Source organism: Cucurbita pepo, chromosome 16 (assembly GCF_057944985.1).
Source record: "Cucurbita pepo subsp. pepo isolate OVF chromosome 16, ASM5794498v1, whole genome shotgun sequence".
Classification (NCBI taxonomy): Eukaryota; Viridiplantae; Streptophyta; class Magnoliopsida; order Cucurbitales; family Cucurbitaceae; genus Cucurbita; species Cucurbita pepo.
The window spans coordinates 11030220-11047918 of record NC_141813.1 but is presented as its reverse complement, the minus strand read 5'-3'; the positions used below and the strand labels follow the sequence as shown (position 1 = coordinate 11047918).

General features: G+C 39.1%; 2 protein-coding genes across 3 annotated transcripts; both read right to left on the bottom strand.

Moving 5' to 3' along the window:
• Positions 1 to 100: 100 nt before the first annotated feature.
• Positions 101 to 9541, bottom strand: LOC111777314 (flowering time control protein FPA). Its single transcript, XM_023656848.2, has 4 exons — positions 9248 to 9541; positions 8747 to 9070; positions 2278 to 3485; positions 101 to 1670 (listed from the first exon to the last, which is right to left on the bottom strand). Exons 1-4 carry the CDS (start codon positions 9248 to 9250, stop codon positions 407 to 409), a joined length of 2799 nt encoding a protein of 932 aa, XP_023512616.2. The 5' UTR covers positions 9251 to 9541; the 3' UTR covers positions 101 to 406.
• A 720-nt stretch (positions 9542 to 10261) lies between these two features.
• Positions 10262 to 16893, bottom strand: LOC111776893 (vacuolar cation/proton exchanger 3). Of its 2 annotated transcripts, XM_023656293.2 has the most exons (14): positions 16605 to 16893; positions 16354 to 16443; positions 16001 to 16175; positions 15633 to 15887; positions 15482 to 15549; positions 14353 to 14381; positions 14060 to 14256; positions 13744 to 13956; positions 12653 to 12781; positions 12410 to 12526; positions 12281 to 12334; positions 11160 to 11276; positions 10674 to 10770; positions 10262 to 10570 (listed from the first exon to the last, which is right to left on the bottom strand). In XM_023656293.2, exons 3-14 carry the CDS (start codon positions 16058 to 16060, stop codon positions 10542 to 10544), a joined length of 1365 nt encoding a protein of 454 aa, XP_023512061.1. In that variant the 5' UTR covers positions 16061 to 16175; positions 16354 to 16443; positions 16605 to 16893; the 3' UTR covers positions 10262 to 10541. The 2 variants fall into 2 exon arrangements, with proteins under 2 accessions (XP_023512061.1, XP_023512059.1); XM_023656291.2 differs by having other exon boundaries at positions 16354 to 16893.
• Positions 16894 to 17699: the final 806 nt, after the last annotated feature.

Here is a 17699-nt window from a genome sequence, read left to right as displayed (position 1 = left end):
AGAAAATGAATGATTGGAATCTGACAGAAGGCTTGAAAATAAATGACCAACGCAGTGAAGCTCTCCTCCCCAGGTGATAGTAACTAAGGAACAAGACAAAGACCAACAAATTTTCAAGACTGGGATTAAACAAAATAGCAACACCAACCATAAATGTCTCTTGTTTCTAATAGCATTAGAGCAGCAGCTGAGGGTTACTAACTAGATAATCAACATCTTATGAACAAATTTAGTGAAGAAAAAAAAAGGCTTGTTACTTGGGATAGCAAATATTACTGCTGGCAAGTGGCTGATGATGCATGCTTTGGCATTCGTCAATTCCCCCTTAGAATCTGTTGATTTCTTCACATCAACTGTAGGAAGACGGACCCATGGTTGTAAGTTTCGCATGATCAAGCGGGACCTATCAACTTCCCTTTCCTTGTTGAATTTGCTGGAGAAGAGCAGCTGCCAGCTTAAGTGTAGCTTGCAGGCGTTTCTGCGGATCTGCGTCTGCTTCTGCTTCGCCACGAACATCGGAGTTTTGAACCTGTTGATCATTGCCTAAAGCCTCCATCTGAAGCTCCCTTTGTGCCATAAGTTGCCCTGCAGGCATGTTTGACATCTGGTGTTGTTGTACATGCTGCTGCATCTGTTGAACTTGAACAATTTGAGATGTCTGAGGCTCAGAGTTCATCAGATTAGTCTGGAAAGAGCCATTTTGGGACCTTGCCAATGGCACAACCGATTCGTTCCGATGCCTCAATTCTTCAGCCATGGTTGCATTTGGCATACTCCCCGGCTGCCTTTGATGCCCAAGCAGAGATGTTGCTAATTGTGCCAGTTGGTCTGGCGGTAGGGAGGAAAGAGTTGTAGCCAAAGAGGCTGCCGGGTTTATTTCATGTTGAGTAGATAATAAAGCATTTCCAGATGTAACAGAAGAAATTCCAACGGTATAATTACTGGAGCCTGTTTCCTGAATTTCCCTTGGAATGATTAAATGACGTTCCTGAATAACAGGATCCATTGAATTGTTCGAAGCTTGTGATGGGATATTTCGAGTATCGAACATCGAGTTTTGTAGATGGTGAATCGGGTTTGGTCCATTGGCATTTTGCTGCTGTTGAATTGGATACTCATGCCTGTTCTCAATATATGGATCAGACAAACTTCCAACAGACTGCCCTGAGCCATGAAATAACACGGGCGACGCTGAAGTAGCGACATTCCTAGGCAATGATGTATGATTGATTCCTGCTTTACTGAGATAGGATAAAGATGATACTGGGGCAAAAACAGCTGGAGACGTCTGTAAGTTGGTATATAACGTTTCACTATGTAAAGGTAACAAGCTTGTGTCTTTCGTTTCGTTTTGATATGGAGGAGGCCTTGCACTCGTACCAGCACGCTCTAACCTCAGAACAACTCCTGAAATGCTCAATTTACCTGGTACTTTGAGCACTTTTTCTGAAAACTCGGATGGCGGAACAAGAAACATGGTGGTTCTGTCATCCAACTTGGCAACTGCTGCTCGTTGCTTTTCACCAAGATAGTTCATGAATTCATTGTAGAATACGATGTCAGCATCGCTTTCAGGTACAAAGAAAACAACCCAAGCACTGGCTGCTTCATAGTAATGCTTTGAGAGCATGTCTAGACCAGTTTTTGCAGTACAATCTAAGAACTCTGGCCTGCAGAATACGAGTTCAGTTTCACAAGTGATCTATATGAGTCCTAGTATAACATTTTTAGAAGGCGAGAGAAAATTTTCCCTTTCAATCATTTGCACACAATTTATGATGGGCAGTACTGAATTCCATTACACTTAAAAAGAGAGAACATGAACCTAATAGCAGCAAAATCCAATATGTATTGGTGAAGGATTGCTTAAATATGTTACCGTGAAAGAATATATATTATCTAAATCATTTAACGAAACCTTCACTAGGCATAGAGGGCAGAATAACAAAAATTTACAGTTTTCTACATGCTTCATCTCCCAACTCAAATAATATTCTTATTTTAAGTGAAAAGAAACACTCTAAAAACTGTCTCTAACAATAATATCATAAACAACAGAAAGAAATTGGAATCTTTCATTTCCATGTCACTCGCAAAAATACCTTCCATGGAAAACAAGATGGGATTATAACAGTTGGGATAAAATCAAGGGAAGAGGCGCATCAAGTTACTGGAAGAGGCTAAATGAGAGCAAATAAAATTAGCATTATAAATTTTTCAGCACTTGAGTAGACATGTTTTAATGGGAAAAAATTAGAAGAAATATCAAATACTTACAATAGCATATCCAGAACCTCTCCCACAGGAAAGCAGCGAGCACGACAAACAGGTGTTCCTCCCTTTGCAATAGTGCCCTCCCATTTCCACTCTTTTATAGATGACCGTTCTGAATCAGGAGAGAACCTTTTCCTTGCAACAGCATTGGGTGGCAGAGACTCAGGAACCTGAAAATTATCATATGGTTCCCTCCAGTGTTCACTCTTTTCTTCATAAGGGACTGACTTTGTTATAGGCCGATCATACGGGACTGACATTGTTATAGGCCGATCATAAGGGACTGACATTGTTATAGGCCGATCAGGAGTCTGTTTATACCCCAGAGGTGGCCCAGACTTCATCGTATGATCAAATGTTTCTGAGGAGGAAAAATCAGTGTATGACTTTCGAATGATACGTTTATCTTGTTCCAAATCAGATAATGGGTACTCAGGGAGCTCTTTATCCTGGGGAAAGGATCCAATCTTCAATTTCTTGGACCCTTGATACAAGTTCGTATCCTCTGGTAAGTCCCATGGATCTTCATAAAATGGAGGTTGAGAAAATCTTTGAGGAAAGTTATTTAAATGAGGACCTCTCTCTTTTGTTGGACTACCATGTTCATATCTATCTTGGGATGGACCTAATTTTGATGAGAATTCTCCAGACCTCTTCATTTCAAACGCACTGTTCTCACTAGTCCATAAATTACTTTTCCTATTAAGACCACGGGAATCAAATTCTCCAGAATCAAAATTTGAGAAAAGGTGAGGAGATCTTGGAGAAAGAGGTGCATTCGATGAGCTCCTTCCACCGTTTGATGAACCAGAATCACTTCTTGCAAAACAAATGTGTACTCGGGGATTTCCAAATAGCTTCCCCTGTAGAGTCTCTTTAGCCCTCCAAGCTGATGACACAACCCGAAAACGAACAAAAGCATATGTCCGACCAGGGAATGTTGTAATCTTCTCAATTTCCCCAAACGGAGAAAAGGCCTTCCTTAATATCGTTTCATCCACTTTTATTAAAGCCGGAAATCCTATCCATAACACTTCACTGGGCTCTGTATTTTTATCGCTTATTTTGGACTTTTCAGGACTAGCATGTCGGTGTTGAGAATAGTCAGGACTAGCATGTCGTCCCTGAGAGAAGGAACCCTTCGTTCCATAAGATTTTTCCTCTCGGTGTTGAGAATAGTCTTCGTCGCGGGATGATGCAGATGGCTTATCCTGAGAGCAAAATTATTATTAATGGCACAACAGCCTATGACTGGATAAAATGCTCTGAATTTTAAATTTTCGAAATCTATAAGAGAAAGGAAAGAGCTAAGGATGACAAGAGGATGGATTTTTTGAAGAAGAGTAATAGGAAATAATAAGAAGAAGAAGAAGAAGAAGAAGAAGAACTCTATACACCTTAGCCATTACACACTCAGACACTTGATTATTGCTTTGGTTGTCTACTATGCTGTGGATAAGTGAGGTATTTTTTCTTTTTAGACAAATGGAAAGGATAAAATCATAAATACTGGCTGAGAAATGTTATGCCATCTTAACCTGTGATGGTTAGTAGTCTCCGGAGCAGACTCTAATAGTTTGTATTAACGATGTCATGACTACAGTCTGAAGCAGATCAAGAGAAAGCGAATTTTCTTTTTATGAAGTTTCCAGGATGACTTGGAGGTAAAGGGTCATTCTCTTTTCCAGATTCTAAGTGAGGCTCATCCTCTAATAGGGTGCTTTCTAATTGTTCCCTTTTTTTCCTTGAATCAAATGGAGAGTTTTAGAACTCATGTTTTGCAACAGAGTGGAATATTCCAGCTTATATGGGGAATTTCAGTAATTATGCTGGAATGAGAAAAGGAGAAACACAAAAACAGAGAGGAGAAGAAGTCCCAACTTAAATCAAGCCAAACCAACAGAAATTACAGAGGTTCCCCAATTGGCAAGTACTACAAAAGAATAGTTATACCATCTAGCTACAAGGGAGAAGACAGTTTCCTTTTACAAAATAGTCAGTAAACCATTCATAGATAAACAAAAATCCTCATAAAATTTTCCAAAAGGCAGCCATCACCACACAAAACCTAACCTAACCTTTTTCATCTCATATTCACAAAGGTTTATAAACATAAATCTTGTTTCATAATTTATTTTATCTTTTTTTTTTTTTTTTTTTTTTTTTTTTTTTGAGACACAGAACGCAATATTAAGGCAGCCCCAAAACCTAAAGGCCATGAGAGGAGCCCCTATATTGAAGGGGGACCCACACAGAAGGCCTCCAATCTAATCTAATAAGAAGGGAGGGGTCTGATACAGTTTGAGGCTATCTACTGGACACCATCACGAAGGTTAACAAAAACACCATAAAGGCCATAGGGACATGGAGCCACACAAACTACCTCCGATCTAAGTTATATAGTTATCCAATCTAATAATTTAGTACCATCAATATATGACCCAAGTGGATTTTTGGAACCGAGGTCTCTTGACCAGTGAGCTCTGTGCTCAACCATTGGAATTACATTCAAGGTGTTCGATGATCACATTTTCACTCTCATCAATGAAGTCAAAGCATCTCCGAAAACATATGCGAGAAAATGTACAGATATGTGTAACCAAATATTCATGTGAATCTCACTTCATCAAGAACACCAATACCAGTTGTTACAGAACCAACATTATATGTGATAGATTTCCACAAATCAGGCACAAAAGGACCGTTCCTTTACAAAATGCAAGCCTCCTGCAACCATAGGACTGTTGGTTTGGTGTGTGGTCTGGTATATCTGGTATGACACCTTGACCATTCACCATTCTTTTTAGTTTTTTGATTAATTAGGCAATTAGACTTCTGTGTTTTCGAAGTTGGGATAAAATAAGGACATTCTACATATCCTCCCTTCGCTTCACTCCATATTTCATTGAAGGCCATGCTTTGCTCAGCACTATGAAACCAGCCTCCATGAAGTGATTGCACCTAAATGCTACAAACTACTAGGGCAGTAAAAATGCATTGTTTAGGACTTTGAAGCTATATAAATAGAAAGTTTGTTCTGCCTCCCTTTCAACAATTTTTTTAAAAAAAGAATAAGAGTTTACCATTTTTTTTAAACCAGAGATCTCAGTAAAATATTCGGAAGTTCTGAATTTGAACTTAGAAGTTGCTTCTGATGAAGGGAAGTTACATATCCATTGTATTCTTTCGTTCATTCTCATAAATAAAAATGTGTGAATAATCTAATACAGCAAAGGTATGGTGTCAAACAATACTCCTCTCAACTCATACATATTAGGTACACAACCAGTTCATTTCAACGGTTATATAATATGTAAGTCTGTCCCTGGAATTGCTTTGAGCACAATATACAAACTTAGGCTTCACTGGAAGGTTTAAGCACATATAAATGCATTTCTCTATTGAAATATGAGATCCCACATCGATTGGAGAGCAGAACGAGTGCCAGCAAGGACGCTGAGCCCTGAAGGGGGGTGGATTGTGAGATCCTACATCGGTTGGAGAGGGCAACGAAACATTCTTTATAAGGGTGTGGAAACCTCTCCCTAGCGGACAAATTTTAAAACCTTGAGGAGAAGCTCGAAAAGGAAAACCCAAAGAGGACAATATCTGCTAGCAGTGGGCTTGAGTTGTTACAAATAGTATCAGAGTCAGACACCGATCGGTGTGCTAGTGAGGACGCTGAGGCCCGAAGGGGGGTGAACACCGAGCGGTGTGCCAGCGAGGATGCTGAGCCCTAAAGGGAGGTGGCACCGAGCGATGTGCTAGCAAGGACGCTAAGCCCTGAAGGGGGTGGACCACTAGGTGGTGTGTCAGCACGGATGCTGGGCCCCGAAGGAGGGTGGATTGTGAGATCCCACATCGATTGGAGAGAATGAGTGTCAGCGAGGACGCTAGGCCCCGAAGGGCGGAGAGGGAAACGAAGCATTCTTTATAAGAGTGTGGAAACCTCTCCCTAGCAAACGCGTTTTAAAACCTTGAGGGGAAGCCCAGAAGAGAAAGCCCAAAGAAGATAATATCTGCTAATGGTGGGTTTGGGCTGCTACCTGATGACGAGAAGAGAATCCTCCATGATGTTTAACAAGATTAGATGAATAATTAAATGGATCTCCATTCCCAAAACAATTTGAATAATGTATCTAGGGCTCTCAACATGTTTCTGAGAATTCTCAGAATTCCCAACATATTTAAAGAGTAGCAACATGAAAAGAGAAATATGGTCAAAATTGAACGGTCTGTCTATTTCTTGTTAGATATTGAGTATTCTTTTAATGTGGAAATTTCCATTTACTATTAGATATCGATTACTGCATACAAATAGCACTGCACAAAAAAGTCTATTGAACTATGTCTTATAAGCTTTGAGGCCTTAAGTTACATTGAATGGTCATGTCAAATTTCAGAAATTTGATTTAGTCAACTGTCTAAGACTCTGATTTGATGGCAAGAAGCTGTAAATTATGGACGGTATCCACCATCAGAAAAAATAAGCTTCCACAACATTTCAAATTTCCATTGTAATATCACAATTCTTCCCATGCTTAAACGCGTTTACATGTTATTTGCTACACTAAAACCTAAAGATGCATTAGAAGAAAAACAATATGGATAATATATTGACTTACTGGATTAAGAGGAAAAGGACAATGGAAAAGAAAAAAACGCAAAGGTAATCTCTTCACTGCTTATATGATGTTGAATTCAAGTAGTTTTATGACGAGCTCTTGATATGAGGTCATGCTCAGAGCAATTTTATACATATTGCTTGGCTTAGAAGTCAATTTCTTGTGTTTTCAAAATATCCTCTTATATGATGATGGGGATGATGAAGGCTGAAAATGACCCCTTAAAAGGTAAAGGTTATATAAACATAAAGAAGTTCTATACTACTGATAATTTTGTTCAGTAGATTCTCCCAGTATATCCATTTTCATTAGATGAAGTAAGTGTAGTGCAGGAAATTTGGAGATTATGTGATACTTGTAAACTGGTCATGATAGTTTCCTTTTATCTGTGGACTATGACCTCTCTGAGTGATACCAATAAATTCGGTCATTCATAGGTAAGAAACATTGAGGTTTCCATAATATTGGGGTTCAAACCTGATACTTCAAAGTTTAGATTGGGAATTTTGATATCAAGTGCCTGCCTAATGGTTGGTATACCATGAAGAACTTTAGTACTACAAGCTAGGAATATCTGAAGCTCTTTCAGAGAAATCTTTCCTTCAGGAACAAACTCCAATCTTCCATATGGCACACGTTTCTACCATTTGATAGGCATGAACAAGCAAAGAAGCGAAGGAACATACTTCAATAATGCACTATGAGACAACCCACTACAACCTTTGCAATCCTATTAGGTTTTGTCTCAACAGTTGATCAAGGAGATGCTTATGCTGATTTGATGCGAAAGAACATGAAAAGTAGATCTTTTTTCTTGGACATTAATTTATAACAATTAAGAACTATTCACACTGTAAGCAGTTGAAAGGTTGTTTCTGAAACTGCATAACCTTGCTTAAATTACAATATCATTAGATTTCTTGAGATTTTTCCATGTATCGATGCCTTTTAATGTTAGGGAATGGCAGGTAAATTAAAATGCTTTATTAATCTAGATTGAGAAGTCATTGATAGTTATTATTCAACGTGTGAAGAATGTCTAAACTCTTGGGCTGCAATAAGAAGGTTGATTGGACCTCAACAACAAGAAGAATGATGACTAAAAGAATGTGCAAGATCCAGGACACAAAGGATTGTTCAACTACAAATGTATCTCAATTTTTTGTAGCAAATATAAATCATACTGCCCCTTGTTTCTTGAACGTTTGTAGGCTGTCACATTCCATGCTATTGAATGCACAAATGATAGGTTTCTACCTTTTCTAATCATACTTAAAGCAAGCTATTCCTTGGCCTAGCCATCTTTTTTTGTTGCCTGGGGGGGTTAAATTAAGCGTGTTTGTGATGAAAATGTTGTTTTTGTTGAGTGTAGGTCTTTTTTATTGAAGAATGTAACATCACTTGCTTTGTAGTTTATCATCGTCCTTATGGGTTAATTGAGATCCATTGATCTTGTACGTAATCGACTCAGAGAAATTGTCAAGGAAAACTGAGTGCAAGTCATTACATATGACCGGTTGCCTTGTGGAGACCTGATTGAGACTAAGTGAAACATTAGAATTTTGCTATTGTGATTCTGAGAACTCTGGAGAAGTGATCAAAGTCATGTAGTTCAGTGAGTTTCGGGTTGGCTTAGAGCCAGGAAATTCAGTGGAGGTCAGCATTGTATTGAACGGAGTTATGAGAGCATTTGGATTGGTAAGAGAATCAAGTGGTTTGAATGCTGTCATCATATCTCTTACTGAAGTTTTCAAAGCAATAGTTTCATATTCTATCAAAGACGTACAATAAGTAGAAATAGAAAGAATTTGAAGAAAGTAACAGATAGAAGTTCGGGCAAGACTAACCGCCTTGGCAAACTCAATTTTAATGGGATTCCCTCCAATAGCAAAACCTTGAAGCTCTCTCATGGCTTCCATTGCATCTTCATCCCTTCTGAAATTGATGAAAGCATAGCTCCGATTGGGCTGGAAAGCAATTCTATCGAGCTCACCAAACTGTGAAAAGTAGCGACTTAGATCGCGCTCCACTATAGCATGAGACAAATTTCCGACCCAGAGATGTCTCGACGGAGGATTACTGCTATTGCTATGCCCAGACTGCGACTTCTCATCATATCTCGACGTATAATCCTTCCGATACCGATCCCTTCCCATATCAGCCCGACCCGACTGAACAAATAAACAAATAAATCAAATAAGACGAACAATCCCATTTCGGAAAGAAAGTTCAAACTAAAATACAATACACAAACACGTTATCCAACAGCCCTGAGGGCATGAATCAGAACGAAGATTCCTTGAACTCAAACAATACTAGGAGGTCAAAATGAAGCGAAAACAACTCACCATTTCAACGTTGGTATCTAAGCTCCGAGTAGAGAAAAACCAAAACCCCAAAGCTACTCCATACTCAGAACCACCAGAGAGAAGTTGCTGAAACTTCAGAGAAGTGGAACCAAAAGAAAAATCAACTGGAAGTGGATCTTCGTTCAATTTAGAGACAACATCGAGGAAAAAAACAGCTTAAAATCCTCTTGGGAGGCTGAGTTTCTTCATCAATGCTCGCTGGAGAAGAATCTCATCTTCGTCGTCGTTAGGGTTCAGAATTCAAACTCTTTTATTAATTAAAATCCGCTTTTTTTTTCCCCTTTTTTAAAGTCCTTTTAAACAGGAAGAATTATCGTCCAATCGTCATGCCAGCTCAGCCACACGGAAAAGGTTTCAATGTAATTTATTTTTCTAATCAATTAATTAATTTAATAAGATAGATTGCCATTAATTTTATTCATTAACATTTAAAATAAAAAGTAATTTGGTAACCCGAATATAATTTATTTCTCAAAATATTTGTAATTTTATGTTCATAACTACGACTTTTAGCATCGGTTGTATCATTTGATGGTTAGTAATCATCTAAAACTCGACCCACAACAGAAGAGAGCAAGAATGAGCAAATCGAGGTAACCTCATTCTCCTTCACCTTTTCGAGACACCGAGGAGCTCCTTTGTAGGGTGGCTAGAGAGGCCTCCAAGATTTCTCAAAAACATAGCCTCGGGGAGGAGCAATATCAACCTCAACCTAGCTCGACTCTACTAACTTAATCGTTAAACCATGTTGAGCAAGCATCGTACCAATGTTTAAACCCTTCATCAAAGTAAGCTCAATTCACGAGGACAGATCAGACAAAGAATCTACGTTTAAACATAGAAAGATGCACATACAAGAAATTCAAAGTCAATAACGAATATCTTAGTCACATTCTAGCTCTCGTCTTAGCATGTGTTCCACTAGTTTCAAGTGACCGAACCGAACCCATGGATCATAAAAGAAAGCAAAAGGTGATAATGAACACATTGGCGTAAGAAAAAATAAACAAATATGATAATGATTTTCCTTTTTCTTACACTTCATTTCTAGCACTCCTAGTTGGTAAGATCCAGAGTATTTTCCACAGCTTGCAATGATAAACAAAATCAGCACCAACCTATTGCCAATGGTTGTCTAAACAAGGTAGCATGAGCCCAGAACTACACAGAAATGGAGTGAACCTCTCAAGCTTTGGTCGATCCCGTCTTTAGGAGGGTACGAGGCCCCTCTACAGGCAGAATCAGTACTACTTCGAGTCATCGCTTGCCCCTTTCATAGACGATGTTTTCGGGTCTTGTCTTCTGCATAAAAGTTTCGATTTTTATGTTAGACTCGAGGCCTTGAATGGCTACCATACCATTTTGTTTCCAGTTTCCAACTGCAGCAAAGGGAGTGAAGGCTTACCAACTGACGCTGGATCAACATGTACAAAGAAACTCGCAGCTACTATCAGGTAGCAGAGAATAAGCATCAGTCCTTTGAGGTAATTGGAAGTTCCATCCTGCAGGTTCAATGTTGAAGTTACTTTTAAGTGAACGATTCAAATCATGATTCATATGAACGTGGACGTCCTCGCGGACCCGTGTGCAAAACTAGAAGGGGAAGGGGGCTGTTGACAATCGGGAAACTATTCTGAGATCTTAACTATCTCCAAATTCCAAAATGTGAGATCCCATATCGGTTGGAGAGGGGAATGAAGCATTCCTTATAGGAGTGTGTAAACCTCTCCTAACATATGAGTTTTTAAACCGTGAGGCTGACGGTGATACGTAACGGGTCAAAGCGGACAATATTTGCTAGCGGTGGACTTGGGCTGTTACACAAGCTATACCGCAATCCTAACAATATAAGCGTTGAAAACAAAATATAAGAGAAGGCTAAGTAGCAAACCTGCAACATGAAGGCCACAACAATGACCGTGATGAAAAGCGTGGCGGTCTCGAAAAGTTGAAAATTCAAGTCCATAGGGCATCCCATGATCCAACCAATGACCACACAGAAAGGAATCTGCAGTCAAGTAAAAGTTAATGAGCAGCAATGTGAGATCCCACGTCGGTTGGAGAGAGGAACGAAACATTTTTTATAAGGGTGTGGAAACTTCTCCCTAGCAGACACGTTTTAAAAACCCTGAGGGAAAGCCAAAAGAAGACATTATCTGCTAGCGGTGGGCTTGAGTTGTTACAAATGGTATCAGAGCCAGACACCGGATAGTGTGCTAGTGAGGATGCTGAGCTCCGAAGAGGGTTGAACACCAAGTGGTGTGCCAACGAGGATGCTAAGCCCCAAAGGGGGGTGTGGATTGTGAGATCCCACATCTATTGAAGAGGGGAACGAAACATTTTTTATAAAGGTGTGGAAACCTCTCCCTAGCAAACACGTTTTAAAAACCTTGAGAGGAAGCACGAAAGGAAAAGTCCAAAGAGGACAATATCTGCTGGCTGTGAACTTGGGCTGTTACAAATAGTTTACGGAAGAAAAGGGATGAACAAAGAATGACAGGAAATCAACGGTCATAGGTTTGTTTGAAAGAGTAAAGACCAATTCTATGATGGTTTTTCATGTCTGCTAGTTTTGCCATTATGGCAGACTGAGCACTTCAAATATATACGGTTCAACACAGAGGACAAGTTTCAGGTAGAATGGAGGGTTAACAACGTGATCAGTGAGACTTGAACTCATAACCTCATGGCCTATGTGCCACTCGGGCTAATCGATATCAGTTCTCTTGGAGCAAAACTCGAAAAATCAAAACTGCGTCTCGGGAGAAAAAGGGTAACGTTCTAATTGTTTGATGACAGACAACTTGGATAAATGTACTAAAGAAAAGATTCAACACAAAGAAGGGCTCTTGGTGTAAAGGATGGAGTAAACGACTTAAGAAGAAAATGAATTTTATGCCTTTTAACTGAGAAATACGGAATAATAAACACATAACAAAAAATTTCCGACATCTACACGATCCAAAGTAATTCATTCAGGAAACAAGAATCAATAGGTTGTCTGACACTCACCCCGAACATCGATATCTGTGTGGATGATCCTATTGCGACTCCCAAAGAAATGTCCTACACAAGAACATGATTAGAGAAAAGAACCTCACAGATCACTTTGTCAATGCACACAACAGGGCAAGCGCTTACAAGCTTGTCTTTCATGGCAAACATGATGGCACCTGCATGCTCTGCCGCATTCCCAACGATGGGTAGTAGGATAACGCTAATGAACGCCACCGGTATGTTCATGGCAACCGACGCCCCCTGAAATTGTTATAAAATATACCATATAACTTTACGGGTTGTTGCATTAATGTGAGAATTATCTTCACAGAGGAGCAAAAGAAGAAATAAGATTCGTAATGGTATGTATTAACAAGTCAAGAATACCTCTATTGCATTAACCAAGTATTCTGAGAGGACGGAGATCCAAATGGTCAAGATAAACAGCCAAATAATGGATTCCCACATAGAAATCTCGGGGGCGTCTTCATCATCCAAACTCTCTTCAGTATCCTCCTATTGTATGCCAATTATTCATATCAAACCACCAAAAAAAGACTTTTTCTATTTAAGTTTATCAGCATCAATTCTTTTCCACAACAGATATCTAGTAAGTCAACAAGCGAAGACACGAAAACGTCTTGTATAAACAGCAGAAGAAAGACATTGATAACGGTTCAATGACAAGATGTTAATGGAAGAACTCCAACAGAGTTGGAGCTGAGAGGATAAGGAAGGTTGTAGGAAAAAGAATCCCAAAATTAGTCGATTAATAGAAAAGATTCCTAAATCCTAAGTGTGAGATCCCACGTTGGTTGGAGAGAAGAACGAAGTATTCTTTATAAGAGTGTGGAAGCCTCTCCCTAACAGACGCGTTTTAAGAAACCTTTAGGGGAAGCCCGAAAGGGAAAGCCCAAAGAGGATAATGTCTACAAGCGGTGGGCTTGGGCTGTTATAAATGGGATCAGAGCCAGACACCATGTGATGTGTCAGCGAGGAGGCTGAGCCCCGAAGGATGGTGGACACGAGGCAGTGTGCCACAAGGACGCTGGACCCCAAAGGGGATGGATTGAAGGTCCCACATCGATGGGAGAAGGAAAAGAGTGCAAGCGAGGATGCTGGGCCTCGAAAAGGGTGGATTGTGAGATCCCACATCAATTGCGAAGGAGAACGAAGCATTCTTTATAAGGGTGTGGAAACCTCTCCCTAGCAGACGCATTTTAAAAACCTTGAGGGGAAGCCCAAAGAGGACAAAATCCGCTAACGGTGGGCTTAGGCCATTACAATAAGATACCTGAAAACTACAATATCTAGCAAAATTCACAACTTATTTGAAGACTTTCAACTCAGACTATGTCACCAAGTGTTCAAGTGTTGAAACAACCATGGTATGGCATTTGCATAAAAAGACTATAAAATAGAATGTAAGATAGACAGTTCGTGCTGTTGAGATCGAGTACGAAAGCATAGCAACCAACCTCAGTAACGGGGAGATATAAGTTCTTATCGCTTTTCAACTGAAAAACAAGATAGGCAGCATATGCCACCAACATAATGCCGCTACTAAATCTTGAAAGAGCCAACTCTGACTTCCCAGAGTGCAACTCTGTATGTGTGGAACGAAGAACAGCAGGAAATAGAAGTCCCATTACCGCCATTAACAGCAATCCAGAGTTTACAGTAGCAGATGCCTAAAAACAAGAAAACATCATACCCATTACATGCTTTAGAAATCAAACAGAGAATATTAAGCAATCAGTATCCAAGAAGACTCCTATTTTTGTAAAAACAAACCTTACTGAAGACCTGCTCCCTCTTAGAAACCACAATTCCACCAGCAAAGAAGGCACATCCAAGTACTAATAACATGTTAGACAAAATTGAACCTAATAATGACTGTTGAACGACGCGTATCATTCCTCTTCGTAATGCGTATATTGATATTATCAATTCTGTGGCATTTCCAAAAGTAGCATTCAGAAGACCTCCAACTGCAAAGTTAAACATGAAGCTATTTATGTTAAATTTCAAAAGTATAAACAAAACACTCCATACATGATGTAAAACCCAACTTCAAATCTTATTACCTGTGGCTCCAGTATAGCATGCCAGTTGTCTGCATCAAAAGCGAAATCGTTCTATAAGACATCTATAATGAATACTCAATAACCCAAAAATGAACAGACCTTTCTGAATTTACTTGGTAAGGAATTCTGGGGGATTACTGGTTACTTAGTTGATCGTTATGAAACTTTGACAAATCAAACCAGTTGTTGGACCTATGGCTACTAGTCAAATCTATTAGACAGTTGGCCGCAGGGATGCACCCTGGAGCAGAATGAGTGTTTTTAAAGCACCAAGGCTCCTTGAGGCAGAATGAGTTGCAAAGCAAACCTAAAACTTATACATAGGGGTCATGTTTTCATGCATCAAATCCAGTGTTAAACGGAAAACGGGTCACTTAAGAAGTGTGAATATAACAGTCCAAGCCCACCGGTAGCCGATATTGTCCTCTTTGGACTTCCCCTCAAGGTTTTAAAACGTGTCTGTTAGGGAGAAGTTTCCACACACCCTTATAAGGAATGCTTCATTCCCCTCTCCAACTAATGTGGGATCTCACAATCCACCCTTCTTGGGAGCCCAGCGTCCTCGCTGGCACACCACCTGGTGGCTGGCTTTGATACCATTTGTAACAACTTAAGTCCACTGCTAGTAGATATTGTCCTCTGTAGGCTTTCCCTCAAGGTTTTAAAGCGCGTCTTTTAAGAAGAAATTTCCACACCCTTATAAGAAATGTTTCATTCCTCTCTCCAACCAATGTGGGATCTCACAATCCACCCTCCTTGGGGGCACAGAATCCTCATTGGCACACCGTTCGGTGACTGGCTCTGACACCATTTGTAACAGCACAAGCCCACCGATAACAGATATTGTCCTCTTTGGGCTTCCCCTCAAGGTTTTAAAACGCGTTTGTTAGGGAGAGGTTTCCACACCCTTGTAAGAAATGTTCCGTTCCCCTCTCCAACCAATGTAGGACCTCACACCTAAAAACTAAAAGAATCCCCAAATAGTATCACACTCACTTTAGGATATGAAATCAAACCCGAGTGTCCAAAAAACTATTGATTCATCCAAAGCATATCATTGAAGTTCGATAGCAAAAACTTCTACAAATGCACAACTACAACAAGAAATCTAAGATTGAAGAAACATTACTCAGTTGCATAGCCCAAACGTTCAGCAAGAGGTATGATCCCCAACAAGCTTAAAAGGAAGACCCAACCCTGAAATGCACATACATAAGCCATGGATACAAAATGGAATAAGATCATTTGAATTGACACAAACATGTGGAAAGATAACTCACATGGTGACCAGTCAAACTGCTGACTAATATGGCTAATGGCCCAAAAGGCATGAGAAAGTTGATCTTAGCAGAGAAGACGACAACCTTAAGGCTGTGAAATACCCTGTTCTTCATGTTGCCATAGCAAAGTTTCTGTGAACCACCACCCAATGACGAACTATGCTCAATAGAAAAATTCTTTCGATTTAATGATACAGGACTAACAAGGCTCTCATCTTCAAATTCAAGTATGGTTCTCTCGCCGAACGATCCCATCTGCCGCACCAAACAACATGCTTAGTAAAAAAACGACATCTAAGGGTATAAACAAGAAGCCAAAGGATGATTACAAATGAACAGGAAAAAAACATAGTAACAGAAACAAAGACCTCGGCTCGGGAATGCCTATCAATGTTTTGTTTGTTGTCGTTACTCCTAAGTCCATCCATGACTAACGTTGGGGTACAACGGCAGCCAAATTTCCATCACCAGACACGACAATTACAGCGCAACAAAGTTGTTCCCACAGTAAGTTGTTTTGTTCAAATCACTGTCCATTCCTATCTGCTCAAACAACCCATCAACTCAAATTCAGAAGAAATCGCAAAATCATCGTGACCCACATACATTTTCTCAATATAAACATCAATGGCATTGAAATCTTTAAGACATTTCAAGAAAAAAAATAACAACAATCCCAGAAAAGGAAAGAAATAAACCCTAAAAGGAAAACAGAACAGACCTATGGAGAGATGGGTTGGAACAATGATTCCCCATTCTTGAAATGGGTTGTAGGTTGAATAAAATGCTTACACAAAGAAGGCAAAATCTCCTGCAAAACGTTGGAAGAAGACAACAAAGAGAGTGGGTCAATAGGTAAGATATTCAAGTTTCATAAACGAAAGAGGGGCGGTGGAGAAAAGTTGAATTCGTTGGTTATTAATTGATGATTGATGATTAAAAGAAGAATAATGAAGATTGGAAGGCACGCACGTTCCACCCTCCTTATCCTCCTCCCACCATTGTCGCTATTTTTATTCCTACTTTGTGGGAAGAGAAAATGGGTTTCTATTATTTGACAGAGAAACGCCATTAAAGCAAAAATGACAAAGAAAAACAGATCTTCTTGGGAATTTTGAAATGGAAATAAATTTAGAGACGAAGAAATATCCGCAGCGGCGTTGTTATGTCACTCTCTTTGCTTCCTCCGTTTCAATCGGAGAAGACTTTCGTTGAGCAGCTGCCCCACCCCGCACCGTAACAACCCACTTCCCCGTTTTACATTGCGCCTTCAATTCTCTCTCACAGATCATACCCACAATCTCGAGAAATTATCAGATTTGAAAAAAAAAAAATTCAAGATTTCCCCTTTGGAACCCATATCTTCTCGTTACCCTCAATTTAAAATTTAGATTAGATTATAAAATACCCATAAATTTTTAAATAAATTTCAATTATAATCTTTAAACAAATTTATATTTTAAATCTTTACTTTGAATTCTATAACTTAAAATTATCGAAAGTCGGGTAAAAATGGATTTTATACACATATATATGTATATATATATTTGTTTATTTATTTATTTATTTAGATATCGATCGTCTATCTATTAATTTTCAAAGTTTTTAGAGTAAAAATTAAAATTTTTAAAATCTAGAAAGAAATTTATATTTAGTGTTGTTTTGTATAACTTAATATAAAATAAAGAAAACATCTATTATTTTTAAGGTAATGTTTTTTTTAAGGTAGTTGAAGTTGGAAAACAAACCCTAAAACCAAAAAAATTATTGTAATTGAAATGGTAGTGAATTAAATGCTATTAAATTTGATAAGGAAAGCTTTGACATTAATTGGGAAAATTATTTTTCAATAATTTCAAATTTTTATAAATTCAACACCTGTGGAGCATAAAATTGAAAGTTGAGGATCCTGGGTCCTGAAAGGGGTGGATTGTGACCAATATCGATTAGGGAGGAGAACGAAGCATCTTAAAACCTCTCCCTAGCAGACATGTTTTAAAAACCTTTAGAGGAACCCCAAAGTGTTAGAAGACGCTGGCCTCGAAAATGGTGGATTTTGACCACATT

Coding starts and splice junctions, on each gene's coding strand:
- LOC111777314 (XM_023656848.2), bottom strand. Junction 3,486..8,746: donor AAATTGAGTTTGCCAAGGCG/GTTAGTCTTGCC, acceptor TTTTGCTCTCAG/GATAAGCCATCTGCATCATC. Junction 1,671..2,277: donor GAGGTTCTGGATATGCTATT/GTAAGTATTTGA, acceptor CGTATTCTGCAG/GCCAGAGTTCTTAGATTGTA.
- LOC111776893 (XM_023656291.2), bottom strand. CDS start 16,060: ATGGATGGACTTAGGAGTAACGACAACAAACAAAACATTGATAGGCAT. Junction 12,335..12,409: donor TTGCCATGAAAGACAAGCTT/GTAAGCGCTTGC, acceptor GTTCTTGTGTAG/GACATTTCTTTGGGAGTCGC. Junction 10,771..11,159: donor TTGTGGCCTTCATGTTGCAG/GTTTGCTACTTA, acceptor TTGAACCTGCAG/GATGGAACTTCCAATTACCT.